The sequence below is a fragment of the Pteronotus mesoamericanus genome, unplaced genomic scaffold (genome assembly GCF_021234165.1).
Source record: "Pteronotus mesoamericanus isolate MK-2021 breed Mesoamerican mustached bat unplaced genomic scaffold, CSHL_Meso_final scaffold_99, whole genome shotgun sequence".
NCBI classification, from domain to species: Eukaryota; Metazoa; Chordata; class Mammalia; order Chiroptera; family Mormoopidae; genus Pteronotus; species Pteronotus mesoamericanus.
Genome location: NW_026555330.1, coordinates 2567875 through 2591677, shown reverse-complemented (window position 1 = coordinate 2591677; position 23803 = coordinate 2567875). Strand labels below are relative to the sequence as shown.

General features: G+C 46.6%; 1 protein-coding gene across 1 annotated transcript in view; it reads right to left on the bottom strand.

Moving 5' to 3' along the window:
- VTCN1 (V-set domain containing T cell activation inhibitor 1) overlaps window positions 1–22666 on the bottom strand; it is a 44183-nt gene extending 21517 nt beyond the window's left edge. The window contains exons 1-3 of the mRNA XM_054564786.1: window positions 22635–22666; window positions 21981–22126; window positions 17382–17445 (exon numbers count right to left, since the gene is read on the bottom strand). Coding sequence (XP_054420761.1) covers window positions 17382–17445; window positions 21981–22126; window positions 22635–22666 — 242 coding nt within the window. The remainder of the gene's footprint in view (window positions 1–17381; window positions 17446–21980; window positions 22127–22634) is intronic.
- Between the last annotated feature and the right edge of the window lie 1137 nt (window positions 22667–23803).

Genomic DNA, 23803 nt, shown 5'->3' with positions numbered 1-23803 from the left:
GTCAGGAAGAAATTGATAAGAAGGGGGGCTACTCCATGGATTCAAGGCGAGTGTATGGGAAACAGGGCCTCCTTTCTGGGCAGCCCGCTCTGTCCACATTGCTTTCATGACAGTGGGTGGCATGGCTTTGTGTGTGGGAAAGGGAGCTTCTCTGAGTGTCAGGTCGAGGCATCCTCTCTTCTTTCAAGCTGCCATTAAGGATGGTGACCTAGCTTTGGGGGGCCCTCCCGGAGACATGACCAGCAAACAGACTTTATTTTGCATGACAGCTTCCTTTGACTGACTGATATTCTGGTGGCCCAGAATATTGTGTTGGGAGGACCCAAGACCGCCTCCAGCTCAGCAGGAGAGAGCGCCGCCCTCATCAGTGATTTCTAACTGAGCACGCAGGCCCTGCGTGTGCCGTTCCAGGGGTAACATCAAACGTGTTAAAGGGTGCTTTAACTGACCACTAACTACAAGCTGCCAGAATTTTAGGCTAATTTAATAGCAAAGTAATGGCAGTGCAATGTGGCAAGTTAGCCGGCACTCCTCTATGCACATTTTTGGCCCACACTTTGAGAACACTGATTAATGTGTGTTATTTCAAAGAGGGTTTCTCAAGCTCAGCGCTGTTGAGTAGGTGGGTCAGATAAGTCTTTGCTTTGGGGGCTGTCCTTGGCATTGTAGGATGTTTAGCAGCATCTCTGGCCTCTACCTTCCAGATACCATTAGCACCTGCTCCTCTTGTCACAACCTATAATGTCTCCAGACACGTCACCAGGTTGAGCAGCACTGAGGTAGGAGGAGCAGGACTTGGGTGGCAATGGGATTGAAAGACATGTCTTTTGAAGAATAGGTGAAGAAACTGGGGTAGTTTATACTTTAGAGAACTCAAAATGTAGAAATGATTATTTCAAAATTTGAAAAGTGCCACATAGGCCTGTTCTCTGTCACTCTGGAAGAAAGGAAGCCAGCAGGTGAAAGTTCTAGACTGTTCAGTACACAAACTTCCCAGCAGAGCTCTCTGGTACTTGCCCAAGACCACAGAGCTTCTTTCCATGACTGGGTGTGTGTGTACAAACAAGGGCTGAGTAACCATGTAGGGGGAGGTGTGGGCAGGGAAGAGTTTCTGGCACCAGATAAATGTTGGGGTGATTTTGAGAGTCCCGTTCAAACACAGTTAATTTTATGATTCTGTAATTTGATATTCCCAGGGATTTTCTCTGGCCTTGCTCTTGCCACAGGTAGGTATTCTGATATGCCTCCTAAAACCTTGGTTAATAACTTAACCATAGCCAATATTGACTGGCTGCCTGACCTCGTTTATCTCATTTAATCCCCCCCAACCACCCCATGAAGAAGGTGCTGTTCCCTTTGCTTTATGGATGGGGAAACTGAGGCCTAATGTTAAGTGATCCAAGGGCTCACCCCCAGATAACTTAGAGCAGGATTAGACTCGGGTCTGAGGCTCTCTCGTCTGTGGCTTTAATTATTATACTGTATTTTCTATAAATCCAAAGTTTTGTAAATCCCAGGATTCAGATCCATTTCCAGGCTCATGCTCTGTACAGTTGTAACCTATGGAAGGACAACTTGTCCTGTTCGACACTGACTGAAGAAGTCCATCTCTGTCAGGAGGTGTCTTGTGTCTGAGATTCAGGAAGGGAAACTGGAAGGGGACTCTCAGCTGGGAAAATGCAGAGTGTTAATAAATAGATACATTTCCCTAAACAATAGTGGAGTTTTTAGCAAAGCCATTCATGTTATTGCAGAGCCTGCTGTGTTTATAACTGCCCCTGATTGCCCATGAAGCACACATGCGCATTTCATCAGCCTCGTGCACACTATCTTCCAGTGACACAAACAGAGTGAGACAAATGTCAATACAAGGTTGGTTACTAGTTCTTTTCCTAATCGTACCTGTATTTCCCATTCCTCCTTAGTCTCACTGCAGAGAAAAAGCAGTTCCAGAAGATTCCTTCTGCAGTATAACATCCCATTGTGTTTAATAACATACATACTTTAAACCCTTTATGAACCTCCCACGAAGTGTCTGTACCGTGAGAACGGCCAGGTATCCTCTAAGCAGTCTGTGTGGTCTGAACTGAAACAACTTAATTGTAAGTCTTTCTAACTGGAGCTTAGGAGAGATTTCCAGGGGTGCTCACAGCACCTAGAATGAGGTTTGGCTGCTAACAAGCATTTCCTTTTCATGACTGGCTGTTGTTCGGGCTGCTATCACATACAACCCCCTTATACCTGTCTCAGCACCTTGCTCCGCTCACCCCACCCTGCCTCCTCTGGCCAGCAGGAGCACTGCTCAGTGACAACCTGGCTATTTCTGGAACGAATGAAACAAAAGGAAGGCACTGCTATCCCCCATCCTGCAACCTGGCATTCTTTTCCTAATGAGGCCTCAATGGGAGAGGGGACTTGCATGACTGAGTGAAGGTACAATTCACCCCATACCTGTGTCCAGATCAAACACTGCTGTCTCCACAGGACTGTGGTAAGGGTCCAAAGAAACAAACTATGCTTTGTAAAGTGTAAATATTAGCTATTATTTTGAATTATAAATGTTGATTCTTATTTTTACCACTTCTCACTATCTCAAATTTAAATGTCTTCTTACTGCTTATAGATTAAAGTTCAGACTAAGCCTAGGATTTAAGACCATTCCCAAATATTGCAAGCTGCCTATCTAATGCCTCTGCAGCCCTGATTCTGGCCAAATTGATCTGAATTGTCTCCTCGTGCTCTCTGCCTAGAACATCCTTCCACCTCCTCTCTGGCCATCAAAAGTGGGCCCCCTTCAAAGCCTGCCTCGGCTCTGACTTGCCTCTGATACTTTTCCTGAAGGCCCAGCCTAGACCATGCTCCCTTTCTCTTTCCTTAGTGGATTTAAGGGAGTGGGGTAGGAAGGTGAATCTCAGAAGGCTGGGCTCCACCGAGAGAGGAGGAGGGCCGGGCACTGGGATTTAGGATGGGCGCTGGGAGACAGGGGTGGAACTGAGAAGCTCTGATGGAGAAGGACAGGGCAGACTCTCTCTGGGGAGAGCGCATTTCTACTCACCCTTTCTCCCCATCAGTCACTGTGCCCTGGGCCTCAGGCAGACAAATGGCCCATGGAGCTCCAATGATCTATAGTCTAGATTACCTTTGCAACACCCTGAAGCCACAGCGACTGGCTTTTCATCCTTTTCGTGCCTACGCTGTCACTGCAGACATTCACAGATGTGCTGGAGCTGTCTCCTCTCGGAAAGGCTAGCCCTGGGTCCAGTTTGATGTTCATTCATTAATAAAGCTGGAAACAAGTCCATCTGTCGCCCTCAGAGCTTTTCCCTACCAAGCCACACAGACTTGTTTTGGGCATCCTGATGCCTGTATGTTCTGAAATGGGATACAATGTCGTATTTGTATGCTCCAAGGCCCCTGTCATTCACTCTCTTCACTTTAGCAACAACAGAAAATCTCTCCAGTGAAAAGCAGACCACTGTTTCGCAGAAATCAACGGGGATATGTTTGCTGTCTTCCAAAGTCCTACCAGGAGTTTCATAGGAAATCGTCATCTGCTGTGACCCACACTCTCGTCTTTTAGAAGTGGGCACTGTTCTGCAGGTGTGGCCAGGTAAATCTTGTGAGGACAGAGGTGTGGAAATCGGGCTGCCAGCCGGTCCCTCCAGGGCTACTCTCCCAGAGACCCTGGGGCTGTCCTGTTCACATGACATGCCTTGGCTGCCCACACCAAGAAGGGTTCTGAAATCCAACACAGGGGAGACACCGCCTGTCCTAGGATCCACAATTGTCCATGAGTTGAACTTTGCGGACCTTTCCATGTGTAACAGACACAAGGAGATTCCCTTGGCCCTCCTGGAATCTGCACCCTGCTCTGCTCTGGAGTGAGCTTGAACCCAGGGCCTCCTTGCAATTTCACCCTCTGCTGCTCAGCCTTTTCCCTCTGGTCCCGCCTGAGTTCCAGAGCCCTGGTCTCAACTTTCTCCTGCAGATTCATGGTTCCTGCATTCCCCCTCAGAGGGACATCCAACCTGCCACCCTAAGCAGGAAGGTCCTACTGTGCTCTCCTGCACCCACCCCAATTCCTGTCCTGGACGCTGTGGGCCACCTTAACCGACCATGGGCTAGAGCCAGGCAATACCCAGGGACTGGTTACAGACTTACTATAAAATACAGAATCCTCTTGTTCTTCTGGTGAAGACTTCTTTACATTCCGACACCATGTGTTAGTAAAAGCCCAAGGTTTAAATCTAAAGTATTGATTTGAGCATGAAAACCGAAGAATGTATACTAATTCTAAAAGTGTAAAGAGTTTGAACACAAATATAAGCAGTTAACATAAATTTGTAATTACTTTATCCTATTTCTGCCCCCTACCTCCATGCTCCATCTATTTGAAACTACTTTCGTCCCCTAGAGATACCAGGCTGTTTCATGCCTCTATGCTTTGTTTTTGCTGTTTTCCCAATTTTTACAACATGGTAGAAACTTAATAAATGTTTTTAAAAAATATTTATTTTTATTTTTAGAGAGAGGGGAAAAGAGGGAGAAAGAGATGGAGAGAAACATCAATGTGTGGTTGCCTCTCACATGCCCCCTACTGGGGACCTGGCCTGCAACCCAGGCACGTGCCCTGACTGGGAATCAAACCAGTGGCCCTTTGGTTCACAGGCCAGCGCTCAGTCCGCTGAGCCACACCAGCCAGGGCAAAATGTTTGTTGAATAAATGTTCCACCTTGGAGAATGATTCCCTCAGAGTGTCTAATAGACAGTATTTAAAACTTGTTGAATTAATGAATAAATTAAATATCCATATTGTGTTACTAAGGGAAACCAGCACATTCTTAGCTTTTGAGCAGCCATTTATGGAGAAATTCTCATTTATCTTTCTCCCTAAAGGAAGATAATCTTTTATGAAATTGTGGTATATGACATCTTGCTGACACTATGAATTATTACAAATGTCTTGAAGCATTGGAAATAGGAGAAGACCTGGTTGGCTGGGATCAAGAAGGAAACCTGGAGGAGGAATTAATTGATAACAGCTGTACTTAAGTTCTTGCTCAACTTTGGTCATTTCAGTCATTTCTCTCCACAAATGACTCTTTTAGAGGCACCCCTCAAAAGAAAAAAGGAACTCTGCAGGGAATGAAAATTTAAATTTTTAGCAATACTGCCTAGCAATATCCTTAAAAGAAAGTATAATCTTACTATAAAGAGCTTAAAATACTGAAAAAGAAAACAAAACCACACACACATTTTGAACACTTGATTTTGCCAGCAAGTAAATTGTAGAGGCTGAAAATGAAGCAAAAATGTGACTCCAGACAGGTAAGAGAGTGCTGAATATAGTGGCCTTCTATGACTTCCAGTGACAAAAGCTTCTGTCTTATGAGTCTTGCAGATGATCAGAGACAAATCTAAGGGGCCACACAAGGTGGAGAATCTAATTGGAGACTCATAGAAGCTGGAACCCTTCGGCCCCCTAAAGAACAACAACCTCATTTGGTCTTAGTTCTGGGTGAAGAGATAAACACTTCCTGAGATTTGAGGTCTGAATTTACAATACCTCCAGTCCTGAAGAACCCCAAACCAAGAATTAAATTTAAAGGGTTCCTAGTTGGTAAAGTTCAAATAATCTGAAGAAATGCACTTTCCACCAAGGCCTCAAAGAATTTTAGCAGATAAAACTCCCCAAAATATAAGCTCATAATAAAAAAGTAACTGAGTATACAAGGAAAAAGTTACCATGAACAGAAGAAACAAGTAGTAGATTTGGAATGAAAGGCTTCAGATGTTGAAGCCATTAGATACAGGATATAAGTTAAGCCTTTTCAATGTGTTAAAGTAAATGAATAAGGGAATGGAAAGCTCAAGTAAGAATAAAAGACTAAAGAAAACTGACCAGATAAAGATTTGAAAAAGAACCAAACAGAACATCTAAGGAACGAAAAACAAATAATTGAAATTTAAAACTCACTGAACATATTAAGTACTAGACTGGATACAACTGAAAGAGAGCATTAGTTAAGCAAAAGAGTTGAAGTATTAAAGAGAGAGTAAGACACACAAAGACCAAAATGAGAACTTTTAATATTTATATCTAATCAGTGGTCCAGAAAGACCCAGAGTGAGAGAGAGACAATAAATGAAAAGAAAAAGACTGACTTTGTTTGTTTTTTTTTAGTGTTAATGAAAGATCCTCAATCTTCAGATTCAGGAATCTCAATGAATCATAAGTAGGGTAAATAAAAAGAAAACTACAGGACACTTAACAGTGAAACTGAAGAAGAACAAAGCAAAAATCTTAAAAGCAGTGAGAGAAAAAGACAGATTACATAGAAAGGGATGACAATTAGACTAATAGCTTACTTTTCAAAGCAACAAGGGAAGCCAGAAAAATGATGGAATTATATCTTTAAAGTGCTAAAAGGAAATGGAGGATATAGAGTATATCTATAGAGCACAGCAGGTGTTACAGACACTGATATGATATGTAGAGAATACAGCCCCCACCATGAAGGCTTCATGCCCAATAGACTACTAGATGATGCTATAAAAAACTTAAAAGTGAGATGTATAATTTCACCATAGGGTAGAATCATCCAGAGAATTTTTTTCAGGCATATTAAACAACTTGGAGAAACAAGTCACAGATAAAGCTTTACTATCCAGGGGTCCAAGCTCTCAGGGACTTCAAGGGACAGACCAAAAAAAGCTTTCCTGGGTCAGCACAGTGTAACCTGAAGCCCAGGCAGCACTGGGCCATCCACTAGGCCCACTCAGCCTGTCCCTGCAGCATTAAAAAAGCAGGGTGGCAACCTATCGTTCCCACACCTGACCAACAGACTCACAAAAAATGGGCCAGAGATCAAAGTCAAGGTTCAGTGAACATACCTAGAAATTTACAGTCAGGATATCTAGAAAGGTTTTCTATTTTGACTTGTGTATAGTTTTTGTTGTTGTTGTTGTTTCCTGATTTTGTATTCTTTACACTTTGAATTACGTGCTGTCGGGGACATTGCTGGGCACTACTACCATCTTTGTAATGCTTAGGGCATTGTTTCTGAGCTTGAGGTCAGAAATATTTGAGGGCCAGAGATGGAACTACCCTCTTTACTTGGTGCCTTTCTTCATGCTGTGTGAAATTTCTGTTAGTGCCTGACAAATGCACTAAAAATGTTAGTTTCCATCCCTGCTACCGTGAGGCTGACCTGCAGCAGGAACCAGGGTGATTGTGGGTACAAAGTGGGATTAATGTCAAGGCCACAGGGATGGAGGGTAGAGTTAGGAAAAGATCTCCTCCAGAGACACTAGAGGTAGGTTGTGTTAGGGACTGAGAACCTTACTAGGCCCAGGAGCAGAGCCTCCCCAGTTTTCCATTGCTCTAGAAATTGACTAATTTTGCCTCTCATAACCAAGGTGGAGATGAGAAAAGGAACCAAAGCTGGTGCCCCTACAGCTGCACCAGCCAAGTCAAATCTTGGCTTAGATGTAAGAGGTTAGGATAAAAAACTTTGTTAGTTTAGCATTTACAATGTTTTTTAGCACCTTTCCCCTTTCTAGATGTATTTTACCCAAAACCAAGTCAGAAGAAATTTTTTACATTTCAGCCAAATACAACAGTTCCAGTGGCCACTGGAGCTGAGAGGCCCAGGAAAGTCCAGGAGGTTGTGGCGCACAGACAGGAGGCCTGGAAGATAAGAGGCAAGAGTGACGGGGGACATTGGTCCTTTTCCACCTGGGCAATTTTCCTGCTGCCCAGTGAGAGCAGCCACACTCTCCCAGGTGGGGTTTCTGAGGGCTGCCATCAGAGTGAGAACCTAGTGGGTAGGGGAAACCTCGGGCAGTGCCAAAGTGGCATTTTCTGCCTGGAATGCTGCTTCATTGCTCTGAAATGCCACTGGTTATGGGGTGCTGGGATTGCGACCTGACAGTGGTCACGTGTGTTACTTCCAGGCGTGAGAGGTCTGAAAGGCACACTTTGCATTCCTAACTACGTGAATTTCTGGGATATTTCAATGGCTTGGTGGGACAATAGGTAAAATTGCTGGAATAGGATGGTCCTGTTGACTCTGAGGCACGCTGCCATGGTAAGGTTCTCTCGGTGTGTACAGTGGGTCACACCTGTTTGGCCAGCGGATGGGACATCTCTAGGGTTCTGGGGCTCAGCAGTGTAAACTTGGGCCAAGGCCCGAACTGGCCACAGCCCCCTTTTCCTCTGCCTTAGCAGCACCAGAGGAGCAAGTTCACTACCATACTTTTTCAATGTTTTCCTTGCAACTTCATAACGCCATGTTTCATACTGGCAGTGGGGGCTGGGAGAATGCCAAGTATTTACTGCCAAGGAGAGGAAAGAATTGGATAGGAGATAGAACACAGAGAGTGAGAGGGCTCCTTCCTCCCCCTCTCCACTTCTAACATCCAGGGCTGTGTCTGTCCACATGTCCTCTGTCCCTTGACTGGGGCCGTGGAGCCGAGAGCACAGTGATGAGACACTGAGTGGCCCAGGCCCCAGCACAGTCCAGCCCTGGTTCTACGATACCTCAAGGCAGGTGCCGAGAGGATTACCATTTACACGTTTGGCTGCCAGGATTTCTGGGCTTCCTTTCAAACTCTTAAAAAAGGATTCTTTTCCTACTCACTTTAACCAATTATATCATATTACCAAGGACTTAAAATTTAATTATCCCTCCAGGTACTTGAGTCACCAGGGGACAGTCACTAGTACTTGTTCCGAAGCATGAAGTCCCAAGAAGCCATCACATGCTTTCAGCTCACTTTGTCACTTTGTAAGCCACACAGATGCTGTATTCTTTCATGTATGGCCATCCTCTAGGTAACTTTTGAGGGAGCACAGTGGCGATATGTATCAGAAGCTGTCTCCGAGTCCTCATTGTCCCCTGTGCGTTTCTCCATCACAGCTCTTGTCACATCATATTGAAATGATCTGTTTACACATTTGCATCTCCTGTCGTCTCTTCTAAATTTCTCAACAACAGGGACTTGTATTTTTTTATTTTTGTGTAATGGGATATTAAATTTAAAGTTTTAACTGAAGTTCTATTATACAATAGATGCTCTAAACTAAAGCAAGGTACCACACTACTATGTAGAGTTTCAAAAGGGCATCTTTGGCAACCAGTTCCATGATTCTTAGCCCCCTCCACCAGATGAAGGATATAAAAAAGGGCTCAAAGGAAGGAGAGGTTTGTGAAGTTATTTCTTTGGAGAAGAAAATTTTTTTCTGTGCTGTCAGGAAATACTCCTCCCCTTTGCCAATGCACAAATACAAAGCACAAAGTTGGGGTGTGGTGGGAACCCCAAGTGCCTCAGTCATACTTGAGAAATTTAAAGTGGTCTAGAACAGGTGAGAGAGGGAGAGGGAGGGCGCACAGAGCTGCACTTGGAGGTCACTGCTCCTTTATGAGGGAAGGAATATATGAGCTTGTCCCACAGGCCAGATATCCTAGAGCCATGGCGAGTCCTAACCAACAGGACCATCTGGGAGAGGACCTGAACATTGGGAGTCACGTGTGAAGGGCACCTCCCGGGAACCAGGGGCTGAGTGGACATCTGTCAGCTGAAAGAGAGGCCCAGTTTTCTTCAGAACCTTCAGAAGTGTCACCATGCATTTCCCTATTGAGTGCCCTTTAAAAGGTTAGAGGAAGATAAGAATAAAATTTCACTGCTGGTCATGCTGGATCAATATATCAGTCACATTTACTCCCCTAAGTGTCAGACATAGTGCCTGACTCATCCTAGGCATTTGATAGATGCCAAACTGAGTTCGTCTGATTTTGGAACATCTACTACACCAAAATATATTCATGAGGCAGCCCATATTTTTATTTCAGGGTCATGTCTTCTTAAATTACACTTGGGGAAGATTTTGTGTGAACAATTAAAATTAACAGCTAAATATAATACATGTTTAGAAATTAGCTCTTAATTATTATACATAAATAGTGTCTAGCTTCAGAAGCATGATCTTATTATAACCTATATAAAGCCCAAACATCTTGTGGTCCAATTTTTGACAATGTCACAGTCAAAGAAATATCAATCTAACAGAAAATTTTAACTAAAACCAATCGATATCGAGGAAAACATCAAAAGGCATTACATGGATAGTGTACAACAAAACTTCTTTAAAAAAATCTTCTTTCCCAACTTCAATACTTCTTATCAGCTCCCCAAACTCTTTCCTTCTTGAAAATCCTCAAAACTCTCTCAGAAATCCACTCCCTAGTCTCTTCTCCCTCAAACCCAGAAATCTACTATCAAATCCAACTATCCTCTCTTCTTTCTCTTATATATCCTTTCAGTCTTAACTGCATGGTTTACTCCACTGAATTCATGATTGTGAGTTGGAGGCTTAAGAGATTTAGCAGAAACCAGGAAGCTTTTCCTGATGAGTTGGGCGGAGAAGGAAGAGGCTGTGACTATTTCACTGTTTTTCCCTTCCTAATATTTCACTCCATAAAAGGGAGGCTTGGCAAAAGGCCGCTTTAGGGGAAGAGGAACAACTGGCCTCTGTTTTTCCACCTCTGGGGCTTTCTCCACCCAAGAATAACCCTCACCATTAGCTTGATAATAACTGAAACTTTATAAATAAGAATTTTATCCCTTTGATTTTGTTCCCAATTAAAATATGAGTATAATATTTTATGTCATTAGTCACTGATACCTGGTATAAATTAGCATATTAGTTACTTTACTGAGGGTAGTGCTGGACAGTAAATTATAAGAAGGAGGCTAAGACATTAGAAAGAAAACCTCAAAAATGGGAAAGAATGGGAGGATTAGATACAAAATTTGTTGCCCCCCACCCCCTTCTTGGCAGGAGTTAGTGCTAGTCCTGGAAAAAGCCTTGCACAGAAACGATTACTTGGGGGAATTTAGGTGGCTAGTAGGAGCGTGAGCTGGTGCAGCTTTAGGGTCGGGAGCAGGGAGCTGGCCCATGGTGGCACTCAGCGCACTGCACAGTAACTGTGTGTTTACTTAGCCGTCTCCCCTGTTAGTCCACGCTTTTAAGTGGCTGTTGGCCAAATGACCTGTATGTGATTGCGACCCTAAGATCTGTGGTGTCAGGTCCACATTGGGAGCTCGATAATATTTGTTAAATGAATTAATAACTTGCAGAAGGGTGCTGGCACATGGGAGGAACCCAGCACCTGGGACTATGGTTATGAGGTTAAGGGACTGTGAGGTGGTCCCACAGGAAGGCCAACCCCAGAATTGACATAAGATGTTGGCTGAGAGATCCAAAATATCAGACTACATCAATGATTTATGAGACTCTAGAAGTTGAACCCAAAGGGAAATGAACAATGGGCATGTTAGACCATGACTTTTGATACTTCTATTTTTAGGATCAGGGTATATGAGTCTCAGTGCTTTTTTAAAGCTGTCTTATTCCAGTGGGCAAGGTAGCTTCTCAGGTAAAGACATAGCCATGTCAGCTACTGCACGAGAGCTCGGTGTTGCCATCAATGTCCCTGTCATGATCATTTTTTGTACCTTGTCACCTTTGGTCCTCAAGGCAGTGCTGGGAGGTCCATGTATTGTTCTTGCTTAATGTGACTGGCATAGGGCCACACACAGATTTGGAGAGGAGGGTCAAGGGTATCATGCTGCTGAAAAGAAGCATCAGCCAGTGTCCAAGTCCTTTTCCTTCCCACTGCTCTCAGGGATGGCAAAAGCGGGTTTATGATTGTGAGTATGTGAAACAGTTAATAAAGCTATAGTAATAATCATAACCTGTATGTCTTTTTCCATATGAACTGCAAAACTACTTTTGCCAACCCCTGTATTTTTAAGCTAAATATTTGACTTTTATGGGTAGAGGACAAATAAGATGGGAAGATCTGAAAGATGGTGTGGCCTATTCAAGGTTTATCAGTGTTTACTCTTTAAGTGAGCCTGAGCCAAAGGCTTTATTTCCACTTAAAACATGAGAAATCAAAAAGGGATTGCTCTTACCCTTCCTGGTAATTGCATGTTTGCAGCTATGTGTCTGAGAGGTCAAGAGTGTCTTTTGTCAGTGTGCTCACCCTGGGCAGTGCCTCCTGCTACAGGGCACAAAACGGCCATGGTCCCCTTTAATGTCATTTAAACTCCACCTGGTTACAATGAACAACTTTAATTAAATCAACTCTGTGCTCTCGTAGGAAGCAACACTCTACCTTTCAACTTCTATCTTCCACTTCCTTGGATGATTCCTACCTGCACCTAAGACCTGCTAGAATGATGGGAGGTGCTGAGTGGTGTCAAAATGCCTAGTCACTCCACAGAGTCAGTTACACTGATGACCATTAAGTGGCATGTGAATGACAGACAACCCTGTTCAAGGCTCCGTCACAGCAAGGGTCCCAGAGAGTGGGGGGCAGTGTGTGTGTGGTGGGACGGTGGCCGGGGGGCGGGGCCGTGGAAGCAGCGAGGATTTCGTCCTGGTCCAGACACTGTTTCACTGACTCTACCTGAATCTAACCTGTCTAACAATTCCAGTCTTGGTCTTGGACATTTGGCTGTGGCACCTGGAGAACAACAAATTCGAACCTGGCTACGTGTCCACGTTCCTTCTAGAGCACATGAGACACCCCCCGAGGCACCGCAGCCAGGGTGAGTCTCCTCCCTGCATCCAGATTCACTTAACTCGCCTCACAGTTGTGAGCAAAGTAGATGAGCGCCTGTGAACAGGGTGATAATAACACCCTGAAAAGATGAACTAATTAATAATTGTAATAATGAGAGGGCAGGTGTAAGAATACCTGTGTTTATTTAGTACCTGTCATTTGAGGAATATGGGGTGAGCCATTGATGTCCCCTCGTGAACTCTCCTGACACTTTTCTAAGGGAGAAAAGGGCAGAGGTCAGTTACAAAAAAGCCCGTTTGGAGGAAGGTTTATCATGGAGGAATTAGTGTAGAAGGGGGAGCTCTGAAAAATATGATGACTTTGGACATCAAAGGTGAGCAGGCATTCCTGGGAAGGAAAAGCCCAGTCTGCCTTTTCTCTCCTGGGTCTGTGCTCAGCCCTGCATACTGCTCTGGGCTCCCACATTACTGTGCCTTTTTTCTATTCACTACTTCTGCTCTTTTGTAATTAGCCCAGCCCCTAGCTTTCAAAAGTGTGTCCTTATGAATATTAATAAGTATTTTTTTAAAAGGAGTACATTTTCATAACATTGGGGCAATCACAATCAAATAGGTTTCTTTAACTTTAGGACTTTACTGTGCTCGTTGCATAGTGACTGTCCTATAGGAGTATATGCTAGTTTGAACCGTTTGAAATAATCATTTTTGGAGGTTAAAATCAATTGAATGTTGGGAGTTTCATAGGGTCCAGTCTCATACTATGCAGGACTTCCAACCTTGCTTGACTACAGAGCTCTGCTGAAGAAAATTCTGTTGCACTGGCACTATCTGCAGAACTCACTGTCTTAAATACTTAAATACAGACTGTTAGGTGCTTGATTCATGCATGTAGCTTGCAGCCCGCGATGTTCATATGCAACAGGATAATGGGAGGCAGGCAGATGAAGGAATTCTGCCACATCATGGGGCTGAGATTCCAGGTAGCGTGGCCCAATATGGCATTTGCCAACTGAGTAAAAGTATAGAGATGTACATTACAATACAGAGTTAAGTAGTTACAGTATTAACATACAAGGAATTTTTTTAGTGTAAAGTTGCTTAAAAACCTTTTTAGTACACCTAGGTTCAATGGAAAAAGCAAAATATGAAAGGATACATACTCTGTTAGTAACTATGTAAAAATTATTTACAGTTGGCTTTGAAAAGGACAAACACAAAAAGAAAAGAGTAATTTCCTTTTTACAAAATTTCCTTAGATGTTATTATATTGCCTCACAGTGGGAAAAAGAAAATACAAGTTGCTCCTTAAGCTTTGAGTCTATACCAGAATATCCTCTGGGAAAATCCAAGTATACCCCCTCCTCATTCTTTGCAGGTGGGATAATAGTATCAAGCAGCAGATGACCTCCCAGCCAGGACTTTGGTAAATTATGCTCCTCTGGCCACCTTCTTGAGCTGGGTGGGGTCAAATACCTAAGAGATTGATAAAGCATTATCTCTTGACCTGTCCCACTATCTGCCCATCCAGATGAAAGACCAGCCACCCACTTAGATCCCAAAATCTACAGGCATTTCCAGACACCAGCGAATATTTTCTAAAGTCTGTGTTTAAGTTGGTTATGTAAATTTTAATTAGCTATGTGAACATGATCCTCTAGCAACACTACTTATAAATGATGATGATTTTCAGCAAGGCCTCAAAAAACCTGTTCAACCCCAATATTTGAGAAATAGTGTACGTTTATGGTGGGAAAGGAAAGTAGCAGAAGACATTGCTGTCATAAGCACACAATGACGGCTGAGAATGGACTACGTAGACTTTTGTGGGCTAACTTGGAAATCTAGCTCTCATTTATAAAGCTGTGTCCATGGGAAAGTGTCTTTCTAGTCTCACTGAAGATCTTGTCCCCATATCCGCTCAGCAGCGAGAGCGAGAGGGTCAGGCTGTCATTTTCAGGGAATTCTTCAGGTAGAACCTGGCCTGCAGGAGAGACTCCCAGGCCAGCAGCTTTGTGGAGCTGCTACTGCCCCCTGCAGGGCTTGGTGGGGAATCCCTCCGGGGTCCTGCTTTCTCTTTACCAAGGAGCAGGGAGAGGGAAAATCAGGAGAGTGTAGTGTCATGGAAACCAGGAGAAGAAAGTGTTTCAAGAAGGTGGTAGTGAGACATCTGTGTTGAACACTATTGTGAAAATAAGAATAGAGAAGTCAGCATTAGATTTGACATTGACAGCAGCAGTATCAGCATAGTGGGGACAAAATCCAACTAGGGTAAATAGAGGAAAAGAATCATAGCAGAAGAATACATGGTGTACAATAAGTGTCTGCTAAGCCCTTTATGTATTAACTCACATAATTTTTATACTCTTATGATGTAAATGCTAAGATCATCCCCATTGTACAGATGAGGACACTGGATAAAAGTCACAGAGCTGAGCCTCCACCCAGGCAGCGTGTGCTGGGAACCCCATCACTCTCCCTCTACCACACCGCACCTGTACGAGCAGAACTCCAAACAGCTCTGTCAACAAGTTTGCTGAGAAAGGAAAAGAGCGATGGGGAGGGGGCAGGAGAGCTTGAGGCACTGAGAGAGGGTTGTTCTTTTTAGATAGAAAACCTTGACATATAGGCTGCATGCTAATGAGCATAACAGAGCAGCAGAGAGAGACTGAGGGCGCTGGCGGGGGGAGGTGGGCTGAGAGGGACCCAGGGCGCAGAGGGGTTGCCCTTGGATAGGAGCAAGGCTCGTCCTCTGGTACCGGGAAGGGAGGCAGAGAAAAAGGGCACAGATGACTGTAGCGCATCGTTCTGAAAGTGAAAAGACAGGAGGACCCCCCTCTGCAGACTCCTAATTTTTCTGTAAAGGATAAAGCAAGATAATCCTCTGAGACTGAAGAGAAGAGAGGTGTGAAACAGCCCATAGGAAGCTGAAAAAGACCATTCAAGTCCCCTAAATTTATGGATGCTGTCTCTATTTCTGCAATATTTCATGGTTTTTATTCTCTGAAATTTTTCACTCTAAATCTACAGAAAAAGAGGGAAAGGGCCTGCCGTCACTGCCGTGCTGGGAGCAGGAGGAAGGCGTTTGGAAGTCATGTGCGAGCAAATCTGAAACATTCCAGGCAGATGGTTTGGGATCAGGGAAAGCTAATATAAAGAGAAATACAGCCTGGATTTCTTACCTGTAGGAACTTCATGTTTTTCCCTTTGTTTTCATCAAGGCCCATCTGTTCCCTCTTTAGCACATTTCTTGAGAAATGTGGAATGATAAATGATCCCAGGTGAAACTTTTCTCTGTATGGATTAAATCCGTGTGCTTCCCCTGAGGAGTCAAGGAGCCTGGAGAGCTCTCTCGTGCAGTTGACTGAACCCCCCCTTCCTGTGGCGGGGGCCGGGGGGGGGAATGGGGGGGGCGGGGCAAGGGAGTGGGGAGCTGTTTCTGATTCAGTGGATTGGAGGGTGGGCCTGTTGATTTGCATTTCTAACAGGCTCAGTGATGCTCCAGCTGCTGGTCAGGAAGCTGCACTTTGAGGGGTCTTTTTGGGGTTTTTTTGTTTTCTGTTTTCTGTTTCAACTCACTTTACTTTGGTTTGCATGAACCCAAAGCACTTGGAGTTTTGAGTGAGTGTTGTCCCCTCAGTCAGCCAAAAACTTCCCCAGCTCTCACAGAACAAGCACTAGAGAAGTCCACTGAGATCCCAGAATTCGGACATGCAGGCCCCTTAAACCCAGCTGCTCCTACTGGACCTGTCATTCCTCTCCCTCCCACCAGGTCACTTTGTTATTCTGTTAACACAGTGGAAGGGAATAATTGAATAAGGATAACTAATACATAAAGGCAAACTATGTATGTATGAGCTACTGCTCTGAACTCTTTACGTGTATTAACTCATTTAGCCTTCACAGCAACTTGTGAGGTAGGTACTATTATCAACTGCAATTTACTGAGAGGAAATGAAGACACAGATTAAGTGACTTCCTTGAGGTTAGGCATCTAGGAAGTGGAGAGCCGGGATATGAACACAGGCCACACTAACTCCAGCATCCACATTATTCCTGTTTCTTCATACAGTGTCAAAGGTAAAGGTGGATGAAGTTTTGGTCTCTCAGATTTAGGGATCCTTAATGTTTGGGTAAATCATGATCAGCTGGGGTCACTGGGCAAGGTAATATCATCGAAAGAGCTCTATTCTACCCATTTTTAATTGGATAACTCTTGAGCCAGTTGCACAATTTATTTTTATTATCCCAGTGGTGAGTATGTATGCTGACTTTCTGAATTTTTAAGCTCTGGAGATATGTAATTTTCACTGAGTTTCAGTTACTTCTTACTCCTTCACTCACTCATCTGAGCAGCTACCTGAAACAACAGACGGGTTGATAGCTCAGGGGCTCAGCCCCTCCTTAGCCCTGGCAGTCACTGTCCCCAGAGGAAGCAAGCTTTGTCAGTGATGAATGAGATGGGTCGTGCTTTAAGTGGCAGGAGATGAAGCAGAGCTGATTAGAAAGATAATTTTCTCATAAAAGTCAGTTCAAGATCTAGGTAGGAACTTGTTGGTTCCTGCCTTTGGCCGGCTGGAGCAAGTCGTCTTGCTGCTCAACATTTGCATCTCTGAAATGGGGATAATTAGGAGCATGAGGCAGTTTGGGTAATTAACTATTACCCAGTGCTTGGTCATAGCTCCATAGCTCCTGCGGCCCCTGAAGATTGTGCCCTGTGATGTCAGCAAGGCCTCATTGGAAAGATGTAGACACTGAGCTCATACACGCAAGGACCTGGCAGACTCACCTCGCCAGCGGTAATGCGCCGCCGGCAGAGCCAGCCTTCTGTTCTAACCCCAGCATCGTCAGGTCTAGAGGAGTGTCTCAGAGGCACACACAACAGAAGGTGGGGTGGGCTTGATATTTTTCAAAACAAGAACCTGGACAGCTCTATGAATATTCTCCAGGGAGTTGCCAGAGTTAACTGCCTTTAAGGGACCCAGTGGCACTTTATCCAAAGCATGTCCTTTCTAAAACACCTGTTTCAGAGGCAGCACAGCCCGTGGAGTCATGGAGTTGAAGCCAAAGTCCTATGGAGAACCGGCTACAAATCAGGCCTGGTAGGGGGAGCTGCACATAAAGACTCCAGCAATAGCTCTCAGGATGTGCCAAGCACATAATTGCCTCAGCTCATTCACAAGACCCTAGGAGTCAGGTTCCATTATCAACCCCATCTTACAGACAGGGAGGTTGAGGCTTAGAGGTTGAGTTTTCAAGGTGACATGAGGATCTGAACCCAGACCGTCTGGTTCCGGATCCCAGATATACAGCCCTGGGCTTCACTGTCTGCCTACAACAAGGGACATGACGGAGGCAAGCCCCTCCCAACCCCACTGAGGGAACCAGGCACCAGAAACAGATATTCATCAACGTGGCTGGCTGCAAGCATAAAAGGAGCAATTAATGGCAACTAGAAAGATCCAGGAACTTCAAAGCGGAAATGTCATTCAGGCTGAATGATGAAAGAAAGGAGTAGCATCACAGAAGGTGAAGATGGGGAAAGGGAACCACGCTCAGAAGATAGTGTACTCCTGAGAGGAACAGCAACACAGGTGCCGCATGTTTCAGTGTTTCTTCCCATGTGCAATTTATCTCATTTCCCACCTTTCTGTCCTGTTCGTGGAAATGGCCTCCAAAGGCCTGGAAGCCTCAGATTTTCTATGTTCAGAGTCTGAAAGTTGGGCCCATCTTCCTATATCTCAATGGGGTTTCAAGTGTCAACATGGCCTGTGCTGAGACCTCCCTTTTACTTGGTTGCCAAGCATCCTTTACTCTGGCCATCAAAGTCAGGCATGTCTTATCCAGGCACTAGCTTGAAAACTTGGGGCAACGGGAATCAAGATTCCTAAAAGAGCACAGCTCCCCAAGCCTCCCTGGTTCTAGCCTTCCTCATTCTCTGTTTCATCCTCCTTTCTCTGGTAAAAGGGTTCCTGCTCCTTCCCCACCGTGTGGCTTTCTTCCTTTGACATGTTTTCATCAATCCCATTGTCACAGATGTTTTCTCCCAATTTTAAATGCTCCAAAGAGCTCTTTTCAGACAGGAAAGCCAGAGTGGGACAGATGAAGAATCCACGGAAAACGAAGGGAGGAAGGAAGGCAGGCGTGGGGGATGGGAGGAAGGAACGATGGCAGAATAGCAATTTGAAATCCATGCCAGCTGGGCCTCAGTTCTGCTTCGGCTTTTACCTCTGCTTTCTGGAAGGAAAGCTACCAGCTGTTTTAGTTCTTTGCTGACTGTGTGCACTCACTGCAACTATGAGCCCTCCTTCAGCCTAGGCTTAGAGGATCTTTAATGCTTCTTGACCTCATTTGGGTGCAGAGGCTACTTTGTAGCATGTCTTCCTCACTTTCTGGGCACAGCTACAGGAGTTCTGTGTACATGCTGCATAGGCCATAGGTTTGTCTGAATTGGATCTCCCCATCAGCACCAGATCGACCGGGCCTGTATGATACCCCCACCAGCCCTGCGAGCTCCATGAAACTCTGCTCCATTGAGGTCCGTGAGACCGTTTTTGATCTCTTCCCACTTCTTCCACCATTTACTCTCAGCTCTTTCTTTGACTCTGTTTCATCTGCCTGCCATTAAATGTGGGTGTTCTCCAGTTTCCCATCCCAGGCCCTTCTCTTTTCCTTAGAAGACACCGAGGTGCTTGTCTCTCAGATCGGTATCTTCAGGCCAGGCCTCTCCCAGTTTCATCCTCAAGCCTTCCAATGCCTGCTGAGCCTCTCCACCGGGAGGTCTCAGGGGAACCTCAAAGTCAACATGTGCCAAAGTTAACTCTCATCTCTTCCTTCTTCTCCAACTCACTCTGTCCAATCCAGAAATATGGGGGTCTTCCAGGTTCCACCCTATGCCTCATCCTCTGACCCGCCCCTCTATTCATTTATCAAATATCACCAACTTTAAGTCCTAAGTGTTTCTTAAATGGGTTGTCTCCCTTTGTATCCCTGCTATCATTTTCACCTTCAGGTCCTTATCATTCCTTCTATTTCCAACAGCAGCTGTTCTCCTTGCCCCCTGGCTCCCTGTCCTCATAGCCGTCCTCCATGCTGCCTTGGGAGTGTCTCACCAAAGATGAAACCCAGCAGAGTTCCCCTGCCTGAGAGCCTTCGGTGGTTCCTCATCATCCGTAAGTCTGGTCAATAAGGACCAGCATTGCCTGGCTTGGCTTCTTCAGCCTCATTTCATCTCCCCCTGCCTGAAACTTCATGCTCTGTTGATGACAGAGTAGCTTGTAGTTTTCCAACACCCTGCAGTAGTTTATGAGTTTTATTCTCCTATCCTATCCTATCCTATCCTATCCTATCCAATTCTAACCTATTCTATCCCATTCCTTTGCTGAGGGTGTCCTTCCCACTCTTCTTTACCTGGATCAGGCCAACTCATCCTTCAAGACTTAGTATTCCCTCCCCCCGCCCACCCTGCCAAAAGACTTAGTCCAGATATCACCTAGCTCAGGAAATCTTCTCCAAAGCCTCAAGTTAGGGAAGTGCATCCTGCCCTGACTGTCTTATGATTCATGAACAGTGTTACGGACTTACCTGTTTGATAGCCTTTCTCCCCGTTAACCTATAATCTTATCAGTGTCTTAGTCATCTTTGCCATAGTACCCAGTGCACTGCCCGGCACACAGTAAGTGCTCAATTAATGTCGTTGACCAGACCATAACCCTTTCAGGGCAGGGATCATGACTTTTCCACCCTTCGACTCCTAGCCAACACTCAACAAATGTTCTTTGGGTGAGGGCTGTGCCCACTGACTGCCATGATGGGAAAGGGGAGAAGAGTTTTGACCACGCAGCTGGTAAAGGTACCACGAAAGCCAGACACGGTAGAAACTGCACTCCAGCCTTCCATCCTTGAGTGGCATGCATTTAAGCATGAGATTTGAAGGTTGTAAACTCTCTAGTAATTACTTAGGAGAATAACCCACTGGGTCCACAGAGCACGGCAGGCCCTCTCACAAGCTCTTCTACTCCACTGATGGCTACAATCACCTCAACTAAAGTATTATTATAAATTGAGGAAATTATGGCAAGGACAGAGGGCTTGTTAAGGCCAAGTGTAGACACTAGGTCCCCCCAGGTGGGCTCCACCTGCTTCCCTGGCCCATGTTTTCCAGACCCTGCTTCCCAGCAAGCCTGCCCATTGACTCTCTTCCTGGGGCCTCTTTGCACAAAGGATCTGCTGCCCTCGTGGCTTATCAGTGCCTTGGCATCTGTAGAGCTTGAAGCGCTAATCTGGGGCCAACAACAGGAGCCTCTGTTGATTCCAATGGGTCTCTAAAGGGTAGGGGATCCACATTTTGAACACCCACCTCCTGCTAATCCTCCTGCCAAACCAGTCAGGCTGGTTGCAATGTATCATTAGAAGCCCACATATCGGCCCTTGGGACAACAGAGCCTCTTGTTGCACAGGGAGTGTTTCACATCTCTGGGACCGGGGTATGGAGGAGGGGTCTGGAGGAGCTGGGGTGGGCAGGGGGTGGGCCGAGCAGGGCGCCAGGGAATGAGCGTGGGTTTCAGAGTTAGGTAGAGCAGATGTGAAGCTGCCCTGCCTCTTACAGGCTGTGTGGCCTTGAGCACATGACTTAACTTCTCTGAGGTGACAATTAACCCTCACAGGCTATTGTGAGGATTAAAGGAGGCTACTATAAAGCTCTTAGCCCAGGGCAGGGAGAGAGAAGGTGCTGGCAAAACACCAGTTCCACTGACGTAGATGTTTTTTGGGACATTCTTGCAAGGTAGAAGAGTCCAAATGAAAGCCTCCCCCGCCTACATCCCCCCCGCCCCCACCCACCACGCACCTGCTGCTCTTCTAGTGAGCGGAGTGTCCTTGCAGAGCACAGGGAGCAAGGGCTGCCTGGCAGCCCTGCATATCCCGCAGCCCCCCAGCATCTGCTGCAGGCCTGGCCTCTCCAGGTGGACCCGGGGAGGGAGCTGACCTTTTGTTTTAGGCTGCCGTTTCTAGGCTACCTCTGGGAAGTAATGTTCTCCCAGTCTCTTCACAGACTTTTTCACAAAAAACTCAGTCTTCCTACACACTGTCAGGAGTTGTGATGACACTGAATCACCAACCATTTCAGGAAAACCCTTCCTTCTTTTTCCACCTCTTTCCTTCCAGAAAGGTAATTGATGTCCCGAGGGAAAATGAGACAGTTATAGGAAACTCAGTAAGAGGAGCAATAGGTGGGGATGGGACTTCTTCATCTCCGGGGAGTGGGGCTGGTCCCAGGGACCCTCTCCTGTCAGCATGGAGCTCTTCATCTCTCAGCTCTGCTGACCTACTCACAGAACAGCATTTTACACAGCCCACTCCTGTGGTTTCTTATCTGCCTCTTCCTAACCCCATCCCAGCCCCAGGGTGGGTTGACTCTGGCCTCCTGCAAAGGTCTGTCTTAGCCGCCGCCGCCGCAGCAGCAGCAGCAGCAGCAGCAGCAGGAGGCTCCTTCTCCAAGGAGCCCCCAGGAAGCCTAGAGACCCCATCATGGAGCTGGGGAGTGAGGAAGGGTGTTAGAGTGACTTACTCAGCAGTACAGAGACTTGGCACCCACAAAGAAGCGTCAAAGCATACATAGCCCCCTCCTTCATCCTGGGGCTATTTAGAGGGTGCCCCCTGCATCCTACCCATCCTCAGCCTTTGATTCCCTTCCTTCCTACCAAGCATCCATGCCATCCTGCTCTGGGCCCCCACAAGAGCCTTGAAGTCTGACTGGAGCCCCCAGGCAGGCACACACACTCCTCCATCCAGAGCTGTCCCAGCAGGTGTCAGCCCTCCACAGCAGAAAGCCAACCTGACCCTGAACAGGTGCCCCAAGTGGCTGGGGTGTGATGTTAAGTCAAGTTCAGTTAGGTTCTTGTCCAGCCAGGCTTCTGCCGGCCCAATGCTGGATCAGATAAGGGTCCGGGTGAGGTGCTCTGGGCCAGCCCAGCAGTCTCGGCAACCCCCACCAAAACCCGCCCCTCTGCCCTTCACCTGGAAGGAGAGAAGTGTGCGCTACCTCCAGAAGATGATCTGCCCCAGGGACGCCATGGCGAGGGGAGGGTCTCTTCCCACGTGCTCCGGGCGCCGGTGAGCAGCACGGCCTCTGCCCTCCCAGGGCTGTGACTCACAGCTGGCTCTGGGGTGTGCCGGGCTTAAATAATGAGCGCGGCCGGGAGTGGTGCGTGCGCCTGAGGACGGCTCAGGTATGAGGAAACGGCCTGGCCGGCCGTGCAGACGTCCCTGCAGGCACGCAGGCGGCCTGCTCCCAGCCAGCCAGAGGCCAGGCACGCAGCGCCGCCTTTCCAGGCCTTGACCTGGTGAGAGAGTGACACAGAAAAGCTTCCCAGGCCCCCTGCTTCAGGGCTGGTATTCAGCACACATCTGATCTCCTGATTCAGGGGAAGGGGGCGCCAGGGATGGAGATTCCCTCTCCAAATAGGAAAGGACTGGGACGGCTCAAAGTATCAGGGCTATGCCAAGGAGCTGGGAGGCTGGGCGTCCCCTTGCCGGCTGGCTGCTGCTGCTCAGAGGTCAGCACGCTGGGGTCTCTCGTGGAGGAGAGTCATGCTGAGGGGCCCCAGAAAGGTTGTGGGTCAAAGCAACAAGAGTGCTGAGTTGGTCACTCGAGACTGCCCTCGCCTCAGGCACTGGGAGTGCCCAGCTGGGTGAGCACATCTCCTGTTTCATTTCAGTGACGGGGGAGAGAGCCTGCCCTGCCCCCTTCACGGTTATTTTGAGACTCCACAAACACACTGAATGTGCATTCCATAGGCTATTGCTGTCGGGCGGGTGGGTTAGAGAGAGAAGCTCATCTGTGACCTTTCACCCAGCGCTCAGATTCCCAGCAGGACAGGACGCAGAAAGCTCGCTCTCCTCGCGTGGTCTCCTCTACCCCCTCCATAGCCAGGAGGAGGACCCTGGATAGCAAACCCGCTGAGGGGCTGACTGGTTCACAGGATGCCGGCTGAGCAACCGCGTATTTTGGGGTGAAGGATTAAGGTGGGAGGATTCCAGGGTGGGCACACTCGCTGCTGGAGTAAGCATGGCGCACACACAGCTGGGAAAGGACAGGCCGGGAGGACTGGGCACTGGGAGAAGACAGCAGAGGAGAGGGTAATTCAACGGTGGAAAGAGCTTTAGTCAGCCAGAGCCAGGTCCGAGTCCTGGGTTCTTCACCCATCGCAT